A 23,341-nucleotide genomic window follows, 5' to 3' on the forward strand; every position below is an offset into this window, starting at 1 on the left:
CTTCCATTATTCTCTGGCAACTTCAGTGACAAATTGAGTTCAAATTTTCACAGGTTTGTTATTTCATGTTTGTGTACACTAAGTGATACACGAAGTGAGAAGACTAGTCTTTGACAATTACTAAAGGTGTCCAGTGCCATCAAGTTTTGACAATACGAATTTTTTTAATTATTTTTAATTAGTGTATTTTAATATCCAATGCCATAATCATGACGTCACGATTGAATATACCAAATATGAAGTTCGAAGTTTATACGATGTTCAGAATGCTAATTTTCTTGGCAATACAAAAGCAAATGTTAACATTTTATAGAACAGACAAAATAATTAATCCAAATTAATGAGCTCAACTTAGCATCATCAGTTCAATGGTTGCGCTTAGCACACTGGTGTGCCCTTGCCCTTAAGAACAGTGGACCAATTACCACAACCCAGAATCGAAATGCTAGGAAAAAAACAATTGGTAATTGGTAATTGTCAAAGACCAGTATTCTTACTTGGTGCCAACGTATGCATGAAATAACAAACCTGTGAACATTTTGGTCGTCGAGAATAATGGAAAGAAAAATACAAGTTGTGTGCTTTCAGAGCTGAGGTCTCGAATGTATTCAAGTAATAAATAACTACTTTCTCAAATACTACGCTACTTCCAAGGGAGCCGTTTCTCACAATGTTTTATACTATCAACAGCTCTCCATTGCTCGTTACTGCAATCAAGTTGTTGCGCTAACAATTCTTTTGAGTAATTACCAAAAGTGTCCAGTTCCTTTAATGGTTGTACTGTAAAGGATGCTCCACTTGCGTGTAATGTAGTGGTGTACCATAGAGCAAGAAACATGTGAATATTATTCAAAACGCTCCGTGGGGTATTAAAACCGTGATTTAAAGAGAGACAGTCTAACGCTAATGACAGTATAGAAACAATATAATGACAAATAAATGACGATCACAATACACGCTTTGAGGGTGATACATTTCATCATGAAAGTTAAACTAAACCCTTTGCTTTTACAGTCACCACCACCAGCAGCATTTCACTCACTGAAGATATTTACAAAAAGCGACTGGCCAATCAGAAAGCGAGCATTGTGTCGTCTGCTCATTTTTGTCCACAGCCTCACCGGTTTGTGTACCAAAAGTGGGAGGAGTGCTGTTGGTTTTTTTGTACGGCACCCTGGGGCGTCCTGTTCACAGTTTTTTTTTTTTACATCACGAGAGCTTTACATGGTGTAAAGCCCACAAAAGCCCCCTAGCAAATACCTCATTATAAGCTTCCAGTTGAACTGCCTGGGGCTAGACAGTTGAGGTACAGCCGGTTAAGAAGGCAAGCGGACGTCAGCAACTAACGTGGAGCAGGGATCGAGGGGGCGCAATTCGCTCGTAACACGACGCCGTGTTGTGGACGCTTTTGACCGGGGGACCGCGTTCCGCTACTCTCGAGTCACCCAGTGCCCTTGCCTGGCGGCTAGGATTAGCCTGTACTGCTGAAATTTCTCTTTTGTATTGTTCCTTTTTCGAATTGGAGACGGGAAAAGCTGCAGGCGACAGTCGACATGAGCAGCAAGGTTGGGACCACGTCAAGTAAGTAACAAAACAAAACCTTCGTACATCACTCAAAGTATCATTTACAAATCAGGAGGTGTTGTAAACGTAATGTAATCTTTACTTATTATGGAAATTCGACGCAATCACAGGCTATTGCAAGTCATTACAACAATTAAGTTTGAAAAGAAAACGCTGTTGACAAGTATTTAGCGGATTACACGATCGAAGAGGATTAAAAACACTGATCTCTCTAATTTGTTATTTTCCAATTAGCAAATCACCTGAAAGGGAAGTTTTTGTTTTCAGATATGAATACGCATTTAAAATATATGGCATTGTCTTGAAAGAAACTGGACGTTATTGGTAATTAACTCAAGTTAATTGCTAGCATGAAAACTTACTTGATAAGTTTTTTTTTGTACTAAATTGTTGCTTCTTTTTTTAACTGTTGTATATGTTAAAACCATATAGCTCTTTCAGCTCATGTTTTTATCCTGCATGTTAATGCTTTTTGACTGTACGGCGTTTTGAAAAAGTGTTAAAGCACTTTATAAATGCATTTAAGTTAATCTAACGAGCAACGGAAAGCTGTTGATAGTATAAAACTTTGTGAGAGACAGCTCCCTCTGTAGTGTTTGAGAAAAAGGAAGTAATTTCTCATTGAAATAACATATTTTAGCCCTTTTATTTGGCATCTCAAAGCAAACACATTAGTTTTTGTGAAACAATGGTGTTATTTTTCTTTCATAATCATTATTCTCTTGCAACTTCAATGACCAATTTAGCCAACATTGTCAAAGATTTGTTTATTGTATGCATATACACCAAGTGCGAAGACTGGTCTTTGATAACTACCAAACCAAATGTGTCCAGTGCCTTTGTAACATACATTAGTGGAAGTTAAAGAACTACAGACCAGCCAGTGTCAATAAAAAAGCAACATGAGCAATTATTCCAGAAAACCTCAATAACTTGATTACAGTGCCCTAGTTGTAAATTGAGCACCAGTCGACACATTTTCTACTTTCATACCAACACCAAGTCAGCATAATCAAAACGTGGTTAAGGAAAATTGTTCTCAAATATTGCAGTTTTTGTTAACTCACTGTTCACTTATTTGAGGTACGTTATATTCAGCATTGAGCAATGATTACTGTATTACGCACTGGTAGAATATTAAGTGTGTCACTTGTTGAGATGTATAGCAAAAATTGTTAGACATAGTTTCATTCACAATTTTAATGATACATGCCTTCTCCTGGAAATTTCTAGATTGAGTTTGCCCTATTTTCCAAGCAGCGAAACCCGAGTTCACATTTTAAAATTCTTCTGATATCATGTGTAGTTTTTCTATATTCTGAAGCCACAATAATTTAAAAATTCAGCGTATCCATACATAATCTTGCATATAGTGACATGTCTGATATCCATTTAAAAGTGTTATTCAGGATTGGTAGAGCTTACAAAATAGTGCTCACAGTTTGTGTGATTAACCGTTATTCATTAAAAAAAATTTTAAAAAAAGAGAGAAAAAAAAAGTGAAAAACCATACACGCAAAGTTTCGGCATACACAATAATGTCCTTAGCAGTGGACACTGTTTGTAATTACTCAAAATAATTATTGGCATAAAACCTTTCTTGGTAACGAGTAATGGGGAAAGGTTAATAGTATACAAAAATTGTCAGAAACGGCTCCATCTGAAGTAATGTAGGTTTCGAGAGAGAAGCAATTTTCCACGAAGTTAATTTCGAGACCTCAGATTTAGAATTTGAGGTCTCGAAATCAAATATCTGAAAGCGCGCAACTTCGTGTGACAAGGTGTTTTTTCTTTCATTCTTATCTCGCAACTTCGACGACCGATTGAGCTCAAATTTTCACAGGTTTGTTATTTTATTCATATGTTGAGATACACCAACTGTGAAGACTGGTCTTTGACAATAACCAATAGTGTCAAGTGTCTTCGAAAACAGCTGTTTTGTCTTTAGGTTTCCATATAGGCTACAATGTTTGTTTCGGTTATGAAATCATTTGAAAAAAGTGGTTCTAGTATAAGATTGATAATTAGTGAGAAAAATCACCCTTGGTGCATAATTTGTGTGCTTTAAGCAGGTGCACAATATAAAAGGCTTAAGCTGAAGTATTTGATTATTAATTTTTGAGTGAGAAATTACCTCTGTCTTTGTTTCTTCAGAGGGAGCCGTTTCTCACAATACTATAAACCGCTCTCCATTGCTCGTTACCAAGTAAGGTTTTATGCTAACAATTATTTTGAGTAATTACAAAAAAAACTACCTCTTTCTCAAAAACAACGTTTCTTCAGAGGGAGCCGTTCCTCACAATGTCTTATATTATTCCTATCAACAGCTCTCCATTGTTTGTTACCAAGTAAGCTTTCACGCTAAAAATTATTTTGAGTAATTACAAATAGTGTCCAGTGCCTTGTTAGCCCCTTTCACACGAGATCAATTTAGCAAGGGTCATTTGCTACATTGTAGCATGTATGTTTAAGTTTTTACAACATCTAGCAATTTTGTCTACTGTCCTAGTCTTCTTGAAAAAATTGTCAAATATTGCTACGTTTTGAAACCATGCTAAAATTGAGCAAAGGACCCAAGTCAACTTGCCGTCGTGTGAACACCCTCCAAGGCAATCAATGATATAAGATCTTCAACTGTCTAGTCAGTCAATTGTCAAACGCCCATTCAATGTACGAGAACGCCCAGCTATTAATTCTGCTCTATTAATAATGATCTGCAGTGTGTTTGGAACCGTACCCCAATTATAGGATTCATAACGGGGTACAGTTAGTTTCGATTAAGGGCTTTGTGTGTGATCGGATTAGTAGGGATTAGGGGTTTAATTGTCTTGGGTTGTCCCGACTAGACGTCATTGTGTGTGTGTGTGTGTGTTTGATGACCAAACACTTCTAACTATGAGCCAATCAACAAAGTGGAGATATGTTAAAGGAGCTGTCTGCCTCTATAGTGACTGAAATATTTACTGTGTATTGGAGGCTGTTAGTTGTTGAGTATATTCTCATTATAGTGACTGAAATATTTACTGTGTATTGGAGGCTGTTAGTTGTTGAGTATATTCTCACTTACTCTATGATATTCTATACTTTATTTTCATTTATTTATTTATTTGTTCATTTGATACTCGACATCGGATATCCGCTATTAACGTGTATCATATCATTTTAAAATAAACAACAAAGTTAAGAGATTAAGGGAGCGTCTGCCTCCATGGTGACCTAGATTTTTATTGTGGCATTTGGGAATTTTGTTTGTTCATATTTGCTCTATTAATGTTTTATTTATGTATTTATTTATTTATTTATTCGATATCCAACAGCGGATATCTGCCATTTACACAGGTATAAGTTGAAAACAATTAAATAAATATAGATATATAGATAACTAAATTTAAACCACTTGGAGAAGTGAATGAAATTTGTATTTATTAAAAAAAAAAATCCCATAATCAACAAAATCAACCCGACAAAATTTAATGTATAACTTCAACACTAACAACCAAACGACAGACATACACATACAGAAAGCCAGGCCAAAATCATTTTAAAAGTCGACACTTCCTTTAAAGGAAGTGACGGCAAAGCAATTAAATAAGTAAACTAAGTCAACACTCTGGTCGGGATATGAAAGGATTCCTTAAGTCAGCGTGCATGATTTTTCCTCCGGGAGAGGAATTAGGGTCGACGGTGATCGTTAAAGTCACCCGCCGTCAATTCTGCGTTTCAATCCCGGTGAACAATGCGCGGTAGGACTTGAGAAGTCAACACGAAGTGATGGGTAGGACAAAAGGAATAAGATAACATTGATGATGTTATTAAGGAGGGTGGGATGGGTTTTAGACGGTGGGTGGGATGGTGAGGGAGGGAGAATCTATGGGATGGGAGTGAAGATTTTGGACAAAATTATGGCAGTAGCTTTCAGATGCTGATTTCGAGACCTCAAATTCTAAATCTGAGTTCTCGAAATCAAATTCGTGGAAAATTATGGCACTTCAGAGGGACGTGTTTCTCACGATGTTTTATACCATCAACAGCTCCCCATTACTCGTGATCGAGAAAGGTTTTATGCTATAAGTTATTTTGAGTAATTACCAATAGTGTGAACTGCCTTTAACGTTCCGTCATTCCAAGCATAGGTGTCTACCTTTATCATAATACTGACATTTATTTTCCCCTTGTTCAACCCGAAAATAATTACATATTTACCCAGTCATTATCCCTAGTGGTGTATCACTTTTAGCACAATTCTTTTTTATTCATAATTATGCATATGTTATAATGCATTTGGTGCATAGTCTGTGGTAAAAATGCGAATGTTTATTCAAGTATTTTTTTTTCCGTTTTGAAACAGCATCGTCTGTCAAAATTCGTCCTGAGAAAATATGTTTTTACAATATTCGGCGAAAATCAGTCCGTGCAATTTCAATACAAACATACCAACGTATAAGCCATTCCGGTACGGCGAATTCAGACAAGTGGATAAATGAAAAAACAGTTTCCCTTTGTTACGATAACAATGGTACATCCGCACTAACAGGACAACAGAATAGTCTAATTGCTAAGAAGCCAGATATTTATTGTTTAATTAATATTGCCTTAATGACGAAAACTGAATGGACGTTTCAACAACGCCCTTGCGGTTTACAAACACAGCAAGATTTCTTTTGTCATAAAAATTTGACATTGACAATGAAATATTTATAGTATGATTTTTAATTAGAGTTATGTTTTTCTGTTCTGGATTATTGTTTGGCATGAATGACACACAGTTAATTATCACTTTCTGACAAAGAAGGGACCTTTTTCAAGATGTGGTAATTTCAGTGTAGTCTCTAGTCTAATATTATACCGAGTGGCCTTTTTATAATGACAAAGCCAGTTCTAAAATTAAACAGACTAGACATTATTTTTTTTCTCTGCTATGAAACAAATCACAAATTTGCGTATACTATTAAAGGCAGTGGTAGTTACTCAAATCTCAACATAATATGCATAAAATAACAAACCTGTGAAAATTTGAGCTCAATTGGTTTTCGAAGCTGCGAGATAATAATGAAAGAAAAACACCCTCGACTCACGAAGTTGTGTGCTTTCAGATGCTTGATTTCGAGACTTTAAAAAAAATAAAATTTATAAAAATAACTTCTTATTCGAAATACGTTACTTCAGAGGGAGCCGTTTCTCACAATTTTTAAAACTATCAACAGCTCTCCATTACTCGTTACGAAGTCAGTTTGTAAGCTAAAAATTATTTTGAGTAGTTACCAATAGTGTCCACTGCCTTTAAGCAGAAAATATGGCTTCAAAAATCTCTAGCATCAGGGTACAGTCACAAATTGTACATGTGGCATTGTAGTTTACCTTACTCTGTTAAAGGCAGTGGACACTATTGGCAACTACTCAACATAACTATTAGCTTAAAACTTTACTTGGTAATGAGTAATGGGGAGAGGTTGATGGTATACAACATTGTGAGAAACGGCTCCCTTTAAAGTGACATAGTTTCCGAGAAAGAAGTGTTTTTCCACGAATTTTATTTCGAGACCTCAAGTTTAGAATTTGAGGTCTCGAAATCAACCATCTAAAAGCACACAACTTAGTGTGATAAGGGTGTTTTTTTTTCTTTCATTATTATCTCGCAACTTCGACGACCGATTGAGCTCAAATTTTCACAGGTTTGTTATTTTATGCATATGTTGAGATACACCAAGTGAGAAGTCTGGTCTTTGACAATTACCAATAGTGTCCAGTGTCTTTAAGCATACTTTTGTTATGCTGTATTTTGTCTTTCAACCGCTTTATAAAATAGGGCCTTGATGTTTTCCTATGTTTTTTTTAAATCTATATTTTTAGTTTTCCCTTAGAAATACCTTAGGGCATAAGCCAACAATGTAAGATGTCTCATGTTTTTAATTTGAACAAAAACCTGCACACAATATTTCTCCCGTATACACCCACCTTTCCAATCATCGCACCAATTATTGTGACCCACAAAATGTTCGTCTTTAATTTCAAACGAGGTTGCCATAAGTTCAGTGCATAGAGCGAAGGAACAAATCTTCATGGACACTTTGGTAGACAATATTGACTGAAATTAAAGTTAATATCTCGCCAGTTTGTCAAAACGGGAACAAACAGGCCACGGACGATGGTATCTGTGTCATATTAGCACACAGACGCTGTTCTAAATTCACCTTGTATGTTAGATCGATACTTGTTGTGGTGATGACATAATAAGAAGACTGACTGAAAGTTTTTATCAAGACAAACAGCTACCGTGCCATGCGACAGAAACTGCGATTGCTGCGAGACCTTTGAGTTTTCCCACAAAAGGATAAACATATACCAGAGCGCTGTGGTCTAAATGAAATGGCACTAATACAGTGTATGTGTGTATTTTATGTGTGTGTACTTTTTGGTAAATATGTAGAAGTTAACAGAGTAACAACCATTTTCAAATGCAAGTGTAACGGCAAATCACGAGAGGTGGGGAGGAAGGGGATGGTTGGGGGCGGGGCAAATCTCCATGATTTGTGCTCACCTGGTCACAATTTGTTTGTGTTAATTAAAACAAATTTCAGACTAATGTAGGCGTATTTGGTTAGACTTTTTCCATGGATATCAGCCTCATCGTGTAAAGTTGAGTAATTTATGAGTCCCCTTTCTACCAGCCGCGGATACGCCCTTAATGGGATACCAGTTGTACAACATGTTTACACTTATTGGTTGTTCTTGTGTTTGTTGAATGTTTGTTTGTTTGTTTGTTTGTTTGTTTGTTTGTTTGTTTGTTTGTTTGTTTGTTTGTTGGGGGCGTTTGTTTAAATTGGCGGGAAAATCATGGCTGTCTGGTCGAAATATTTTCAATTTTGTAATGGCCAAGCAGACAGGAGTCATTCACCCCGCCTCAGTCCACCAGCAGCCAAAGGTCAACGCCATAGCGGTCAAAAGTGCGACTACGAACACGTGACCATGTCCTGGGGAGTGTGTCCCCTGTGTGCGGTCATTCCCCTACTTCAGGTCACCATTAGGTCACCCCTCCCTCCCCTTTAGGTCATAGACCTGGGGTGGTGAGATTTGAACCCCCTCTCCATCTGCCTCCTCCGTCTTCGTCCCATTGAAGTTACAAAAAAAAAATCACTTCAAGTAACACACAAAGATCATGTTAAACACTCTGAGAATGGTCTCTCACACAGCTTTCTTAAATAGAAAAACAACCACCCATAAGAGATTGAAAAGTTTGTTACATCAAAAGTAACGTCTTAAGTGGGTTTTGTGTGGTTGATTCCAAAATACGTCTGAGACAGGCTGGATGGTGTGTTCACATGGTCCACGGACAAGGAGAAACAGCGGGGAAACAGCGGGAAAACAGCGGGGCTTCAGTTGAAGAAAATCCGGCGGGCTGAATAGTCAAACACGGCTGACTGTCGCAGCTTGTACCCGGTCTTTACACACCGTGGTGCAACACCAGGGCTATTGTAACCCCAACCAACTCCAAATCAGTTGTTGAAGATAGAAAGAAGAAGAAAAAAAGCATTCCAAGGCCCAACCACTTGAAAGTGTCAAAACATTTTCTTGTTCCCTGGCTTAATTAACACGGTTCTTATGATTGGCAAGTAATAACTTTTTTTTTTCTTAGGCCGGTTGTTTACGGTGTTTGACGGGATTTAGCAGATCGAACAGCGGGGTTTTAAGCTGGTCAATTAATTCATGGGAATTATGGTTTGGGTATAAAAGATTTTATCCAATTCCCACGAGAAAGTGTAATCTTGTGATTTGAGGATTTCCGGCAGGGGTTCCCTAATCTCAAACACCCGTTTTTGTGCTCTCTCACTCTTTCGCTGATTTTGTAAAGAGGAACTCCGGACAACGTTGTGAGTTAAAGACACTGGACACCTTTGGTAATTGTCAAAGACCAGTCTTCTCACTTGGTGTATATCAACATAATGCACAAAATAACAAACTTGTGAAAATTTGAAAATCAATTTGTCCTCGAAGTTGCGAGATAATAACGGAAGAAAAAAAACCCTGTCACACTAAAGTTGTGTGCTTTCAGATGATTGATTTCGAGACCTCACGCGTTAGGTCTCGAAATAATTTCAAATATTTTACTGAGAAATTACTTCTTTCTCAAAAACTACGTTACTTCAGAGGGAGCCGTTTCTCGCAATGTTTTATACTATCAACAGCTCTCCATTGCTTGTTACCAAGTAAGTTTTTATGCTAACAACTATTTTGACTAATTACCAATAGTGCCTTTAATTTGACGCAAGGTGTCACAGTGTCCTCAGAAGTCCGTGGTAAACACTGAACGTTTTAATCGCTTCTCAAAATCACAGATGTCTATTTTGGAAACATGCTTTTTTGTCTGCTTCTCAAGTTGTTACGATTAAGTGGTTGAATGGGTGTCCAAATCCCTTCTTTATGCCGTCAATCACGATGCCGTGGGATTGTTAGAGTGGACGCCTTTGTGTTGTAATGGTGGCTTTAATTTTGGGATCAACGGTGAAAATGGGGCTGTTAGTGATGTCAGATGTAGCTCGTGGTGGGATTGTGATGAAATTAAAATGTTGTACCATATGATTTTTTTTACAGAACGAGATAATTCAGTCTGTAGAATTCATGTCTGCATTATTATGTGAATTTACCTATTATAAAATAATTTTCAAGGTATTTTTTTTCACCGAAAATGTGGATTGTGATGTAAATCAAAAGTTTTCATCTGTGTTTTTTTCTTCACAGTGTTTGATTAAGGCTGCAAAATAGTTCCTTATTGTGTGAGTTTACATAATATCAAATAATAATCCCTCTTTTACGGAAGCGTATTGCCGCAACATGAATAATTTGTGTTCCTCTCTACATACACGACAACTTATCGTGTACATCCACTTATCTTGTACGTACAAAGTCCAAAACCTTATCTTGTACGTACATAGTACGTCCAAACTTAACGTGTATGTACACGATAACTTATCATGTACGTACACGAACATTGATAAAGATTGTTAAATACTTATTTATTGTAACTTATTAATTGTTTTCTCTCCATTGGATTATTGGCTAATACAGTGGTTAAGTTTGCTTTTCTGAGAATCTATAGCTGCAAAACCAGACAAAAATTAAACTGGAATGGAATGAAATTATGCGGAATATAAGGCGATTCGGACACAGGAGATTTTTTAATTCAGTGAAACCAAATCAAATCAAATCATCCGGATTAACCTCACAACAGTAGCGAACCGCAGCAAAACTATAAACATTATAATTAAATAAGTCAATCAGAATGAAATCAAATTAAAAAACAGACTACAAACCAGATCGACTCACACAAATTGCAGTGCCCAGTATAAGAAAAAGTACACCTATAAAAGATAGCATAACCCCGCTCGAAAACAAACATCAACAAATCACGAATCACCCACATCCAAGAAAATATAATTTTGATTAGTAACGATAAGTAACGATTTTAATCAATTTCCAACATTTTCTACAATTTATTTTTAGGAGATATTCAATTTCTTAAAGCTAACCACAATCATCTTGAAATACAATCTTCAATCGATAATTTAATTGAAACTCATCCCAAATCACACACAATTCACTTCGTCTTCCCTTTTCCATCAGCAGTCGACACTTTTCATTATAATTTTGACCCATATACCCTTACCCCCTGTTTGATTAATTTTCACGTACTGACATAATGATGTTATTTCCCTTAACAATTCCTACATGAGTGCCCTAAGAATATCCAGTCAAAGGTTGTGTTATTCGATACTATGAGAGTTTATTGCCTCAAATATCACCCACCGAAAAGAATTAATCTTGTCCTGGAGCTTCCTTTGTATTCGTAAGAGCCCCGATTACAATTAATCGATAATTTTTCAAAAGAGTTTGTTTGACTAACTGGAATCGATATGCGTGTATGGTATCATCATACGATTACTATAGAAACAAATTCAAACGAGGGAAGACTCTATTGTCACTCCTGCTCAGATAAGCGCACGTCTTCCTTTTAAATTCTAGAGTAGACATTTTTTGAAGGCTGTTCTTAAAATTTGAAATTTATATTTCTTAGTGGAAATGCCTCACAATTAAGGTTTTCTTTTGCGTGTTATTATTTGGTTGATGGAGCTTAAGCTTATAGAGGAGTTGTATGTTTTGGGTCAATGACCCATATTCAACTGTCTGGACCTTAAATCAAAATTTTGAACTCTACCTTTAAAGAGGGGCTCTAAGGTCAAATTAAATTTTGTGATGACTCATTTTCCAAAAGATATAGATTCCTCATGAAAACTGGGAAAATTTATAAGTTTCTAGACTCACTTTAAAAATGGTTGGAATGACCATTGTGTTTGAGACTTTTTCAGAGCGATGTTTGAAACATGACGTCATTAAGTGTCAACAATTCAAAGAGGAATTTTATTTGTCATTAAAGATGTCGAAGTTACCGCTTTTTTTCACTGAATATAATGTACATTAGGGTGAAAGAAATGTGCAGACCCGTATTTAAAGGGTGTATGTACTTTTTGTAGGACAAAAAACACAATGTCCACAGATTTACACTAAACTTACACAGTTTGAAGATAATGATAGTAGAAAGCTTCCCTGAAAATATTACGTGCTGTGGTGCTGTAGTTTTTAAGAAATGAGTAAAACAATGTCATGAAAACAATTTTGGTCTCATGAGACCAAAACTATTTTAAGCATTTACAAACGTATTTTCATGACATTGTTTTACTCATTTCTCAAAAACCACAGCAGCTCAGTAAGTCCTATTTGAAGGGAAGCTTTCCACTATCATTATCTTCAAACCCTGTAAGTTTAATGTAAATCTATGGAAATTTTGAAAAAGTACCCAAATCCTTTAAAGCAGACGTAATTTTTGACTTTTTTTTTACGTTGTCAAATTTGGTGGAGCTGTTGGTGTTGTTGTTGTTGCTGTGTTGCTGCTGTTGTTAGTTTTGTTGTTGTTGGTGTCGTTGTTGCTGTTCTTGCTGTTCTTGTTCTTGTTTTGTTTTCACGGCGAAGCGCATGGTTTGCCTGTTTCAGACCGTTAAGGCAGCAGTTAGAAAATGAAATTATGAACTATGCTCATCTCTCTTTCCTATTAAAGGTCGCATCTTAGACATACCATGCAAGGTGTGTGGTGACCGTAGCTCCGGCAAGCACTACGGTGTCTACGCCTGCGACGGCTGCAGTGGGTTCTTCAAGCGAAGCATCAGGAGGAATCGAACCTACGTATGCAAGAACCGGGGACGTGGACCGTGTCCCATCGACAAGACGCACCGTAACCAGTGCAGGGCGTGCCGGTTGAAGAAGTGCGTCCAGGTGGACATGAACAAAGACGGTATGTTAAGACGTAATTCATATTGAATTCAATCTCAACTTAGAACAATAATAATATATAATTATTTATTATTTATACTGCGCTTATTTCATAAAATGTACACGAGCGCAAAACAAATTTAGACAATGATTAAAAAGCTAACAAGGAGGGAAATACCACAAATAATATAAAAACAAAGAAGGACAACACGAGACTCTTACATGACTTCCCGAACAGTAAAAAAGCATTAAAGACAGTGGACACTATTGGTAATTGTCAAAGACCAGTCTTCTCACTTGGTGTATCTCAACATGCATAAAATAACAAACCTGTGAAAGTTTGAGCCCAATCGGTCGTCCAAGTTTCGAGTTAATAATGAAAGAAAAAACACCCTGGTCACACGAAATTGTGTGCTTTCAGATGCTTGATTTCGAGACCTCAAATTCTAAACTTGAGGTCTCGAAATCAAATTCGTGGAAAATTACTTCTTTCTCGAAAACTACGTCACTTCAGAAGGAGCCTTTTCTTACAATGTTTTATACTATCAACCTCTCCCCAATACTCATTACAAAGTGAGGTTTTATGCTGATAATTATTTTGAGTAATTACCAATAGTGTCCACTGCTTTTAAAGGAACACGTTGCCTTGGATCGGTCGAGTTGGTCTTTGAAAAGCGTTTGAACCGTTTTTTATAAAATGCATATGGGTAGAAAGATGTTGTAAAAGTAGAATACAATGATCCACACAAACATGCCTCGAAATTGCGTGGTTTTCCTTTTACCTCGTCGACTAACACGTCGGCCATTTATGGGGGTCAAAATTGTGACTCCCATAAATGGCCGACCATGTTAGTTCGCACAGTAGAAGGAAAACCACGCAATTTCGAGGCAAACTTGTGTGGATCATTGTATTCTACTTTTAAAACATCTTTCCAACCATATGCATTTTATAAAAAATGGTTACAAACGCTTTTGTTTTGACCAACTCGTCCGATCCAAGGCAACGTGTTCCTTTAACATAAAGTACACATATCTACTAAGGAGAGGATCAATAAAGGCACATTAGTGAAACAAACTATAGTAGTAAACTTGCGGGTACAACCCGTAATTATGTGTCTTTTGAGGGAGTGTGGGCACTGAAAAGAGCCGGTTTGGTCTCGACGACGTTTCGAACAGTATATTCTGCTCGTCTTCAGGAGGAGAAAAAAAAAATGATGAGGAGGGCCACGTAGAGGAACGTGACCGTCTGAAAGAGGAGGTTTTTAGGAAGAGATGGAAGTAGTGGTGGGATAACAATGAATGGGGAAATTAAAACGGAAATGTTGAAGGTGTTTAGATGGGTGTTGGGGAGGGGGCGAATGGGATTGATTACATCATCAATAGTGCATTACGTATTGTCATGCGCAGTTAGAGTGGGTTGGTGGGCTGATTTACAGTCAGGCAGATGGATAGACGGATGGGCATCAACAAAGAAAAACAATAGGTTTGCAATTGAACATGTAATGCGATCACGTCCATTACGAAGACATTGAATGACGGTGAATGACAGTGAATGACGGTGAATGTGATACGATGGAAGGAAGTTATTATCTAGTTGAATCGGTTCTATATAGAAGCCACGTGCCTGTCCTGGACAACCCAATTATTAGAATCTCTTTTTCAGCTTTTGACAACAGCCGTTTCAAAATGAGAAAATCGTCAAAATAAGTTTTCTGTTTTGGGTCTCTTTTCAAAAAAATGAATAACTGCTCAGAAAATATCCACTCACGAATTCTAGCTTACAGCTGGTGCCAAGCAGAGTGTCTGGGAAACCGACTCTATCCATCCCCTCAGCTTTTGACAACAGACGTTTCAAAATGAGCAATTCGTCAAAACAAGTTACTGGTTTTTGAGCCACTTTTCTCACATCCTGTGTTGCAGCTTGAGCAACACTTGTCTTTTACCCCGATAACGAAAAACAAATCTCAGCACAGAGAGCCAGAAAACAAAATTGAAGAGTCTCGAGTTTTGATGGTCCTCAAAACTCAAGTTTTTTTCCTGATTTGTTAAAAAAGGAAAAGCAGAACAATAGATGTGTCTGGTTGCATTGAAAGGCGCAAAGCAGAAGAGCAGCTTTTTGTTGTTGGTTTCCTGAAGTGAGTTTATGAAAAGGATAGCCTTTAATTGTGTCATATGGTCAGAGAGTAAGAGGTTTCGAGGAGGCTGGTGTGAGTTGGGATTGAGTGGCCGTAGATCGCTTCGTCAGACGGTTGAGCATGATCGACTGACCATGGTCAGTTCATAAGAGGGTCAGATTGTCTGGACAAGGGAAACCAATAAACAACTGCTGGTTGTGTAATATTAACTCAAAGTCTACAACAAATTAATATCAATTAAATATTGACATTGTATCGATAGCTCGAACGTCAAGGTGAAATTGATACATTGACGGACCTTTTTGAAACTATGGCTTACATCTTTTTATGGCTTGCAGTTTTCTCCAGAGCATACTGATCGAAACGTCGAGTTGAATCTAGCGGTTTTTTCAGCAGAACCACCCAAACTAATTTAGAGATTGTCATTACATGGTGTTACTGCAAACCTTTCCATATGGCTTACATCTTGGAAACATGCCGCTTGTGTTTAGCATAGTTTCATTTGTCAACAAACCCTTTGCCTCATCAAATAAACTAATATTTCAGATCAAATTCATCAAAACATATTAAGAACAAGAGTGTGTTTCGTCCACTTATTTTGATTTAGTTTCAAGAAAGGAAAACAAAGAAAAGAGACACAAAAGTATGAGTAATTACATAATTAATTTAGAGATTTGAGTTCAGTGTTGAACAATAAAATTTACTGGCCACCAAAAACGAAAGAGGATGAAAAATAAGTTAACGAATAATAACGCCAGTACAAATAGTATGGTTATTAACGCATGTTTGTTTTTATATGAATTTAATTATATACACTTCTTTTTGTATATTCAGTTCTTTAGTTCTTATGTATTTGTGTTTGTTTGTCTGTTCAATAGCTGTGCAACACGAGAGAGGTCCTCGAAACTCCACTCTCCGTAAACACATGGCGCTCTACCTCCGAGACGCTCACATCTCGCCGTCGTCCGAGCTTGTAGGGCACCCCATCAGCCCCGGCTACTCGCCTCACAGCCCGGCGTATTTCCACCCGTTCTTCGGTGCAGTCAACGGCGTAGAGCCAACGTGCGGAGGTCCGACCATGGGCCCGGTGAATTTTCCGTTTCACGGCGTAGCGCCTGGTTTAAACCCGCTCAGCCTCTGCCAGCCTGTCCCTCGTGTAAGTAAAAAAGGCTGTTCACAATTCTTTTAACGTGATAAGAGAACATTTATTTCAATGTACCAATTCAAGCCGATGGGGGTAGAGTAAGGCTTTTCACACAGGCCCTTGTGGGGTCTTGATCACACAGGCACGATCGAATCCTCCTTGTATTCAACTTGGACCCCACAAAGGAATTCTTCAGAAAATAGGAAAACAGACAAACAGTAGGGCTCAAAAACGCGAACAAGTCGGGTGGCACGTCCAAAGCTTAATACAAGCTTACTCAAAGCAAATCTTCGATGAGGAAAGACGGCTTTAATACTTTCATTGTTGATAAATAAACCACACTGGTTTTGCATGGTCGGCTGAATGGTTGGCATGTTCAGCATACCATTTAATCGTAGTAATAGATGTTCTGACCAAACTTGTTCGCAAACTTTCGAATAAATAAAACATCCCCCATAATAAATTGGTTGTTTTGGTGCCAACAAGTACAACACTATTTTTCTAATAATTGTGTGACCTTATGATTACAAACTGAGGCTGTTAATTTTGTTTCCTTGCATTTGTGACTTTTTATAGTTTTCGGAACTCTGTGACTTTGAAATAAAAAGGTATATAACTTGAGTTTGTCTTGATTTCTGTTTGTAGTACCATCACCACCAGGCCGTTCGACCCATATCTACCGGCGTAGAAGCAGTGTGTGAGATGGCGGCTAGACTGCTCTTCATGAGCATCAGATGGGCTAAGAATGTACCAGCATTCGGCAGCCTCCCGGAAAGAGAACAGGTTCGTTTACTATGGGAGACTGTTGTGTTTGTGTGTGTGTGTGCCTCCCTTTTTGATGTATAGGTTTTAATTTTTCCATTATTTTGTAATTTTCAAATCAAAGTGCCCCCTAAAAGTGGTCTTTGTAGCGCACGAGTGCGGTGGTGCTTTTGAGTTCAAGAATGCATCGTGCTGTTCGATTCCTTCACAATCCCTCCTCCCTTCGAAATCCTCCCCTTGACGATGTTTCCTTTCCGGTGTCATAATAGATTTTGCCCTGGTTCTTGTGTCATGTCCCATGCTTGGTAATGATCTGAGGGAGGTTGAGTCAACAGAGGGCGCTACAGGACAAAACATGTACACACATTCGCCTTTAGGGCACATAATCTCCAGCAACAGACTGTTCACAAAGCATTGCGTACAATATTCTTATATCAACAATCAATAAAGAAAAACAAAATTATATTCTATTGTTGTTCTATATTATTGGGTATATTTATCAACAAACTGGCACAAAACAAAAACAAATACCCAACACAACAACCAACGACAACTTATTGCTCACAAGGTCCCTCTATGGCAGCCCAACGGAAATAAAGCTAGAGGCCCCCGGCAGAAACAATCTACACCAAACTCCTATCTGAAGATACAGGTTTAATTCAAATAAGTTCTATCAGCATAAAACAATAGCTCCTTTTCTCTAAGCCAACGGTCCAATCCTCCCGAAAGAGATCTACACATAGTTATACCCACATGTTTACCATTTTCAATTCAATTCAACCATTCATTTTCAATTCATTTTACCAGTGCAGCAAGAACGCCGCTGTGACGAACAGCAGGATACATCGTTTCGTTAGCTGCGTTCATTCGATACAGCGATTGTGACACCGAATTGTAGAAGTAACTTCCTAATAATATCCCACATAAAAACAAAGCTTCATACATTACTGATATCTGATCATTTTTATTTGTGCAGCTCGTCTTACTCGCCGATGGATGGCGGGAATTATTTATTCTAGGCGCGGCACAGTGGCAACTCACTATCGATAGCCAATCGCTGATGACTGCGGCTGGTAAGTGGCCAACTTTATTGTTGTTTTTCATGATCAATCATGGCCATTTAAACAAGAACATGAAGTCAAATCAAGAAACAACTGAATTAATAATTAGGTACGTTTGATTTAGCTTCCCTGGGTCGACCCATCAGGCCTCACCCGGTGCGTTCGGGTAGCTTTGACATCATTGTTGTGGCTCATTTGGTCAGACAAACCTGCTGCCTTGTGGGGCATTTTACTTTGGGCATGACGTCAAGATGGAAAAATATTTTCACTGGCCACCATTTTGTTTGTATTATAATTCAGCGGGAAAGTTTGATTTTCATTTTCACCCTTAAATCAACAACTTGTGTGCGTTACGTTTTAACCATTATCATAAGAAGACACGTATCTTTGAATTATTGTGTGTGGGCTTGTAAATTGGAGACTTTGGAAAGCTAGGTGGCAGCAGACTTACCCGGGGATAAAATGTCAACGTAGCTTTGAGCCTGACCACAGTGTTTACAGAGAACAGTAAATTTACCTGGTAAGTCTGCTGCCACCTAGCGTCCAAAATAGAGGAGGTATCAGGTTTTTAATTATAACGCGATGTTTTTTATTTCCTATGCAGGTCTGACGTCAGAGAACACTGCGCCCGAGAAACTCGCAGCGGTTACCAGCGAAATGCACGTGTTGCAAGAAATCATAGCTAAACTCCATCACCTTCAAGTAGATGCTACTGAATATGCATGTCTCAAGGGAATATTGATGTTCAAAGCAGGTAATTCTTTTCAAAAGAGCTTCATGAGCCGAGGAAAACATGTAGCTATTTATCTGACGGTTTTTGATAAGCGTTACACACAAAACCACACAATAAAAGAACTGATAGTCTCTAGTACGTCAAGTAGATACACACACGGTGTTATTCGCAAACCATATAATATTGATACCTCACCATGCAATGCCTCGAATCCTATATAGGTCAATAAACTTCACAGTTTTATATTACATGAAATAAAACAAAAATCAAATGGTGGAACTTACCATTGCTGTTACTATAGGCCTACCGACACCATTCGTTTACGATGAAACTGGCTACGCATGCCTGGATGGAACATATAGAAACAAACGAATAATTTAAAGAATAGAACAATGTACGATTAAAAAGATACCGCAGCTTCTAAATTTACGAATTGTGACGACTTTGTTTTCAAACAGATGCTCCAGGCCTTGATGACGTCCCGGCAATAGCTAACCTCCAAGACCAGTCGCAGTTAACTCTCAACAAATACATCTCCCTTCGGCACCCGTCGCAGCCTTTCCGTTTCGGCAAGCTGCTTCTCCTCCTTCCGTCGTTGAGGGCGATACGTGGGAGCACTCTAGAGCAGCTGTTTTTCAGGCACACTGTAGGCTCCATGCCAGTCCACAGACTCATCAGAGATTTGCACAAAGTGCAGGAATTCTGAGCTATGACATTAGGTGGTGGATGAAGCGACTGGAAGAGAGTCTAAGGGGAGTCAACCATATCGACAGCTGTTTTTCAGGCACACCGTAGGCTCTATGTCAGTCCACATACTCATCAGAGCTTTGCACAAAGTTCAGGTATTCTGAGCTATTACATTAGGTGACGGATGGAGCGACTTGTAAAGAGAATACGGGAGTCAACCATAACATCGGGCCGTGATCCAATGGTGTTGCGTTATGGAGATTACGACCCAGGATGTCAGTGTCCATTGTGGGCTTGTGCCATGCTCTATCAAAGATGGTGAATCCACAATCTCATGCAATAGTCTTATATAGAAACGACTGATATACAAGTCTAATCTGAATTCTGATGCTGGAAACTTTAACTTGAAGAAAATGGGACTGCGTGACTAGCTGATTGAAGACGAGTGACCCTCTGAGATGGAGACACAATGATGACGTAACAAGAATAATCTGTTTAAAATGACTGCCCTCTTGTGGTGCGATTGTGATGACGTAACAAGACTGTACAAATCTTGTTTAATAAGTGACTTGGTCCAAGTTTGGAAACTTGTCAATAAAAAATGTACAAAATAGTTTGTAAATAATTGTAAATCATTAGTTATTCGAAGGTGTAACTACTGAGGTCTTCTTGTCAATGATAGGACATAATCTAAACTCGAATTGTTCTTTTTTGCAATAGTGTAATTTGTAAATTAATTACAAAAAAATTAAAATCATGAACTGATGAATAAAAGTTAAAAAATAACGGTAGGCTGTTCTCGTGTAGGTGATCAGCAGCAATGGACGTCATGTTCACACTAAGAGGTGCCGTGTTGTTGAAAATAAGCCCCCCAAAAATGTGACGCTTAAAGGAACACGTTGCCTTGGATCGGTCGAGTTGGTCTTTGAAAAGCGTTTGTAACCGTTTTTCATAAAATGCATATGGGTAGAAAGATGTTGTAAAAGTAGAATACAATGATCCACACAAACATGCCTCGAAATTGCGTGGTTTTCCTTTTACCTCGTCGACTTACACGTCGGCCATTTATGGGGGTCAAAATGTTGACTCCCATAAATGGCCGACCGTGTTAGTTCGCACAGTAGAAGGAAAACCACGCAATTTCGAGGCAAACTTGTGTGGATCATTGTATTCTACTTTTACAACATCTTTCTACCCATATGCATTTTATAAAAAACGGTTACAAACGCTTTTGTTTTGACCAACTCGTCCGATCCAAGGCAACGTGTTCCTTTAATGACTTCAGTTTTTATTTACTGCAAACAAATATATAGAGCCTTCACAGATTATAGAAGTACACACACAAACAAATGAGAGCATCAACTTTCAATATAGATTATATACCTCACAATAAATGCGCAGCTTGCCATAAGGGGAGGGGGGGGGGGGACACCACAATCTCCTGCCACACGGAGCCAAAGCCTATAAGCCAGTGCTGGAGGAGATTTCCCCGATGTGAGTGTTCCACGATATGGAAATTTAATAACACGGGGCTGAATTAAATTGATTCAAATGAGGGCGCTATGTTCACCTTATGGGGAACATACTCCAATCTCCAGCCATACCGGGGAGCCCTAGACTATGCCGTGGTTTCGATAACGGACACAAAAATGTATACTGATCGGTAGAGAAGATTTGTTGCTGGAGGACCAGAATAAAAAGGGTGGATATGATGTCTTCCACCTTGTCCGATCGCATCCAAGATTGCACTCAACCATTCAACCAAAGTTTTCAATTCCTTTAAGAAACACTTATGAAACACTTATACTTCTCTAGCTCTTCTGAATAGAACATAACGATGTGCCCACTATCAATCTAAACACTTCTGGGTCAAATTTACCCGGATTCAGACTCCTGTTGGGGCCTGACCATTTATAGGTCAGTTAAACCCGAAACCTGTTTCTAAATCACAAAGAAATGGTTTAAACTTACATAGAATCTGAAGCAAAATCACTTAGCACGTTTCCGAGTCAATTTGACCATGAAATAGATCAGGCTCAACGGGACTCGGATTACAGGCTGCACAAACCTGTTCTTTCAATGGGAGACTTTTGGGACGCTTGGTGGCAGCAGATATTCCAGGTAAAATTAATTTTTGTCGGTAATGTGCGCATGTTCAAAACTACGTAAACAATGGAAATTTACCTGCTTAGTCTGCTGCCACCTAGCGTTCCAAAGTCTCCCTATGATCTGTAGGCTCTTTTTTATTGCCATCAAAGAGCCTTAAACTTGCCTGACACAATAGTCTACAGAGCTTGAAAAACAATTTAGATGAGAAGAAGAGGGGGAAAATGTTCAGCAATAGATCTTCAGTATTAAGTGGTCAGTTAGTGACTGAAGAACACAAAGGACAAAATATCTACTTGGATGTTACGCAAAACAGATAATAAAATTTGTAAAAATCATTTTTAAATGTTGAAAGTCTGAATGTTTCTAGTCAACTCAGCAAGTGTTTTTTTACCATCTAGCGACACTAAAACTACATTAATTTTTTGCACTTTTACTTCACATATAAACAAGGCACCAATGTGCTGCAACTTTCACTTCACTTCACTTTTATTCAAACAATAATGTTGTTTAAACCAGTAATGACCACAGACTAGACCTATGCTATCGTGGGTGTAAAAAGATGTGATTGTTCGCATTGGATCGGCTGCAGCATATACAATCGTTCCCATTATGTATCACTACATCATAAACAAGAAATTGTACAAACTCATTAGCCCATTGAGGGCAAAGGGGCCAGGCAATTTATTTTTTAATTTATCTACAATTAATTTATAGATAGGCTTACTTAATAAATTAATGGTAAAAAAACTTTAAGTTTGTGGGGAACCAATTTATTGTGTTTTCACCCACAGACCAATAGACACTTGGCTAAAACGAGTAGTTTATTAATAAATTGACGAAGTGATTATGAACAAAGTATTGAATAAATTCATTACTGATCTTGTAGAAGAGAATACCGTGTCTATAACTTTTTTTGGCAAGAGTGTAACTCAGTCTTTTTGTTTCGGTGGCTTTCTGACTAAGTTATTGGTGATGCACGACCACACTGCTAATGAAGGAAGCGGGACTAGCCGCTCTTTACACCTGGCGGCGAGCTCGGTGATGACTAGAGGGCAGTAGTTTTCAGGGCAGGGCCGATTTATTAACGAAGAGCCCAGACGGTCATGGCCGAGCGGTTTCAGGGTATCGAATTCAAATTCTAATGGTTTAGTCATCAGGGTGTGGGTTGGAATCCCAGTCATGACACCCGTGTCCTTGAACAATGTGATTAACTTTGCTTCTCTTCACCCAGGGTTAAAGGAACACGTTGCCTTGGATCGGACGAGTTGGTCTATAAAAAGCGTTTGAAACCGTTTGTTATGAAATGTATATGGTTAGAAAGATGTTTTAATATAATGATCCACACAAGTATCACTCAAAGTTGCACGGTTTTCTTTTTACGTCGCGAACTATCACCGTCGGCCATTTATGGGAGTCAAAATTTTGACCCCCATAAATGGCCGACCGTGTTATTGGACGAGGTAAAAAGAAAACCACGCAATTTCGAGGCATATTTGTGTGGATCATTGTATTCTACTTTTACATCATCTTTCTAACCATATGCATTCTATAACAAACGGTCACAAAACGCTTTTCAAAGATCAACTCGACCGATCCAAGGCAACGTGTTCCTTTAATGGGTACATGCGAGGTTGATATTGTGTGAGAAAAAGGCTTGAGGCGCCACGTGGCCTTGTTTAAAAAAAAAAAAAAAAAACGATATTAAGTTGTATTTTTTTAAACTTTGAGATCAAGTCATTTCCCAGCAGAGTGGGGCGCCCTTTCCGATTCTGGAAATCTGAACGTCAACCCGATAATAATTTGGAAG

General features: G+C 38.2%; 2 protein-coding genes across 2 annotated transcripts in view; one reads left to right on the forward strand and one right to left on the reverse strand.

Moving 5' to 3' along the window:
• The window catches only part of LOC139947256 (profilin-4-like), an 82,285-nt gene that overhangs the window by 48,673 nt on the left and 10,271 nt on the right, over positions 1-23,341 (reverse strand). Inside the window, exon 2 of the mRNA XM_071945145.1 lies at positions 19,023-19,083. Within this exon, the coding sequence (XP_071801246.1) occupies positions 19,023-19,025 (3 nt within the window). The 5' untranslated portion in view covers positions 19,026-19,083. The remainder of the gene's footprint in view (positions 1-19,022; positions 19,084-23,341) is intronic.
• On the forward strand, positions 1,336-20,118 carry LOC139947258 (nuclear receptor subfamily 2 group E member 1-like). Its single transcript, XM_071945147.1, has 7 exons — positions 1,336-1,581; positions 12,692-12,925; positions 15,917-16,194; positions 16,828-16,965; positions 17,921-18,017; positions 18,610-18,759; positions 19,197-20,118. Exons 1-7 carry the CDS (start codon positions 1,554-1,556, stop codon positions 19,442-19,444), a joined length of 1,173 nt encoding a protein of 390 aa, XP_071801248.1. The 5' UTR covers positions 1,336-1,553; the 3' UTR covers positions 19,445-20,118.

This window comes from Asterias amurensis, chromosome 14 (assembly GCF_032118995.1).
Source record: "Asterias amurensis chromosome 14, ASM3211899v1".
Lineage (NCBI taxonomy): Eukaryota > Metazoa > Echinodermata > Asteroidea > Forcipulatida > Asteriidae > Asterias > Asterias amurensis.

Coding starts and splice junctions, on each gene's coding strand:
- LOC139947258 (XM_071945147.1), top strand. CDS start 1,554: ATGAGCAGCAAGGTTGGGACCACGTCAA. Junction 1,582..12,691: donor CAAGGTTGGGACCACGTCAA/GTAAGTAACAAA, acceptor TTCCTATTAAAG/GTCGCATCTTAGACATACCA. Junction 16,195..16,827: donor TCTGCCAGCCTGTCCCTCGT/GTAAGTAAAAAA, acceptor TTCTGTTTGTAG/TACCATCACCACCAGGCCGT.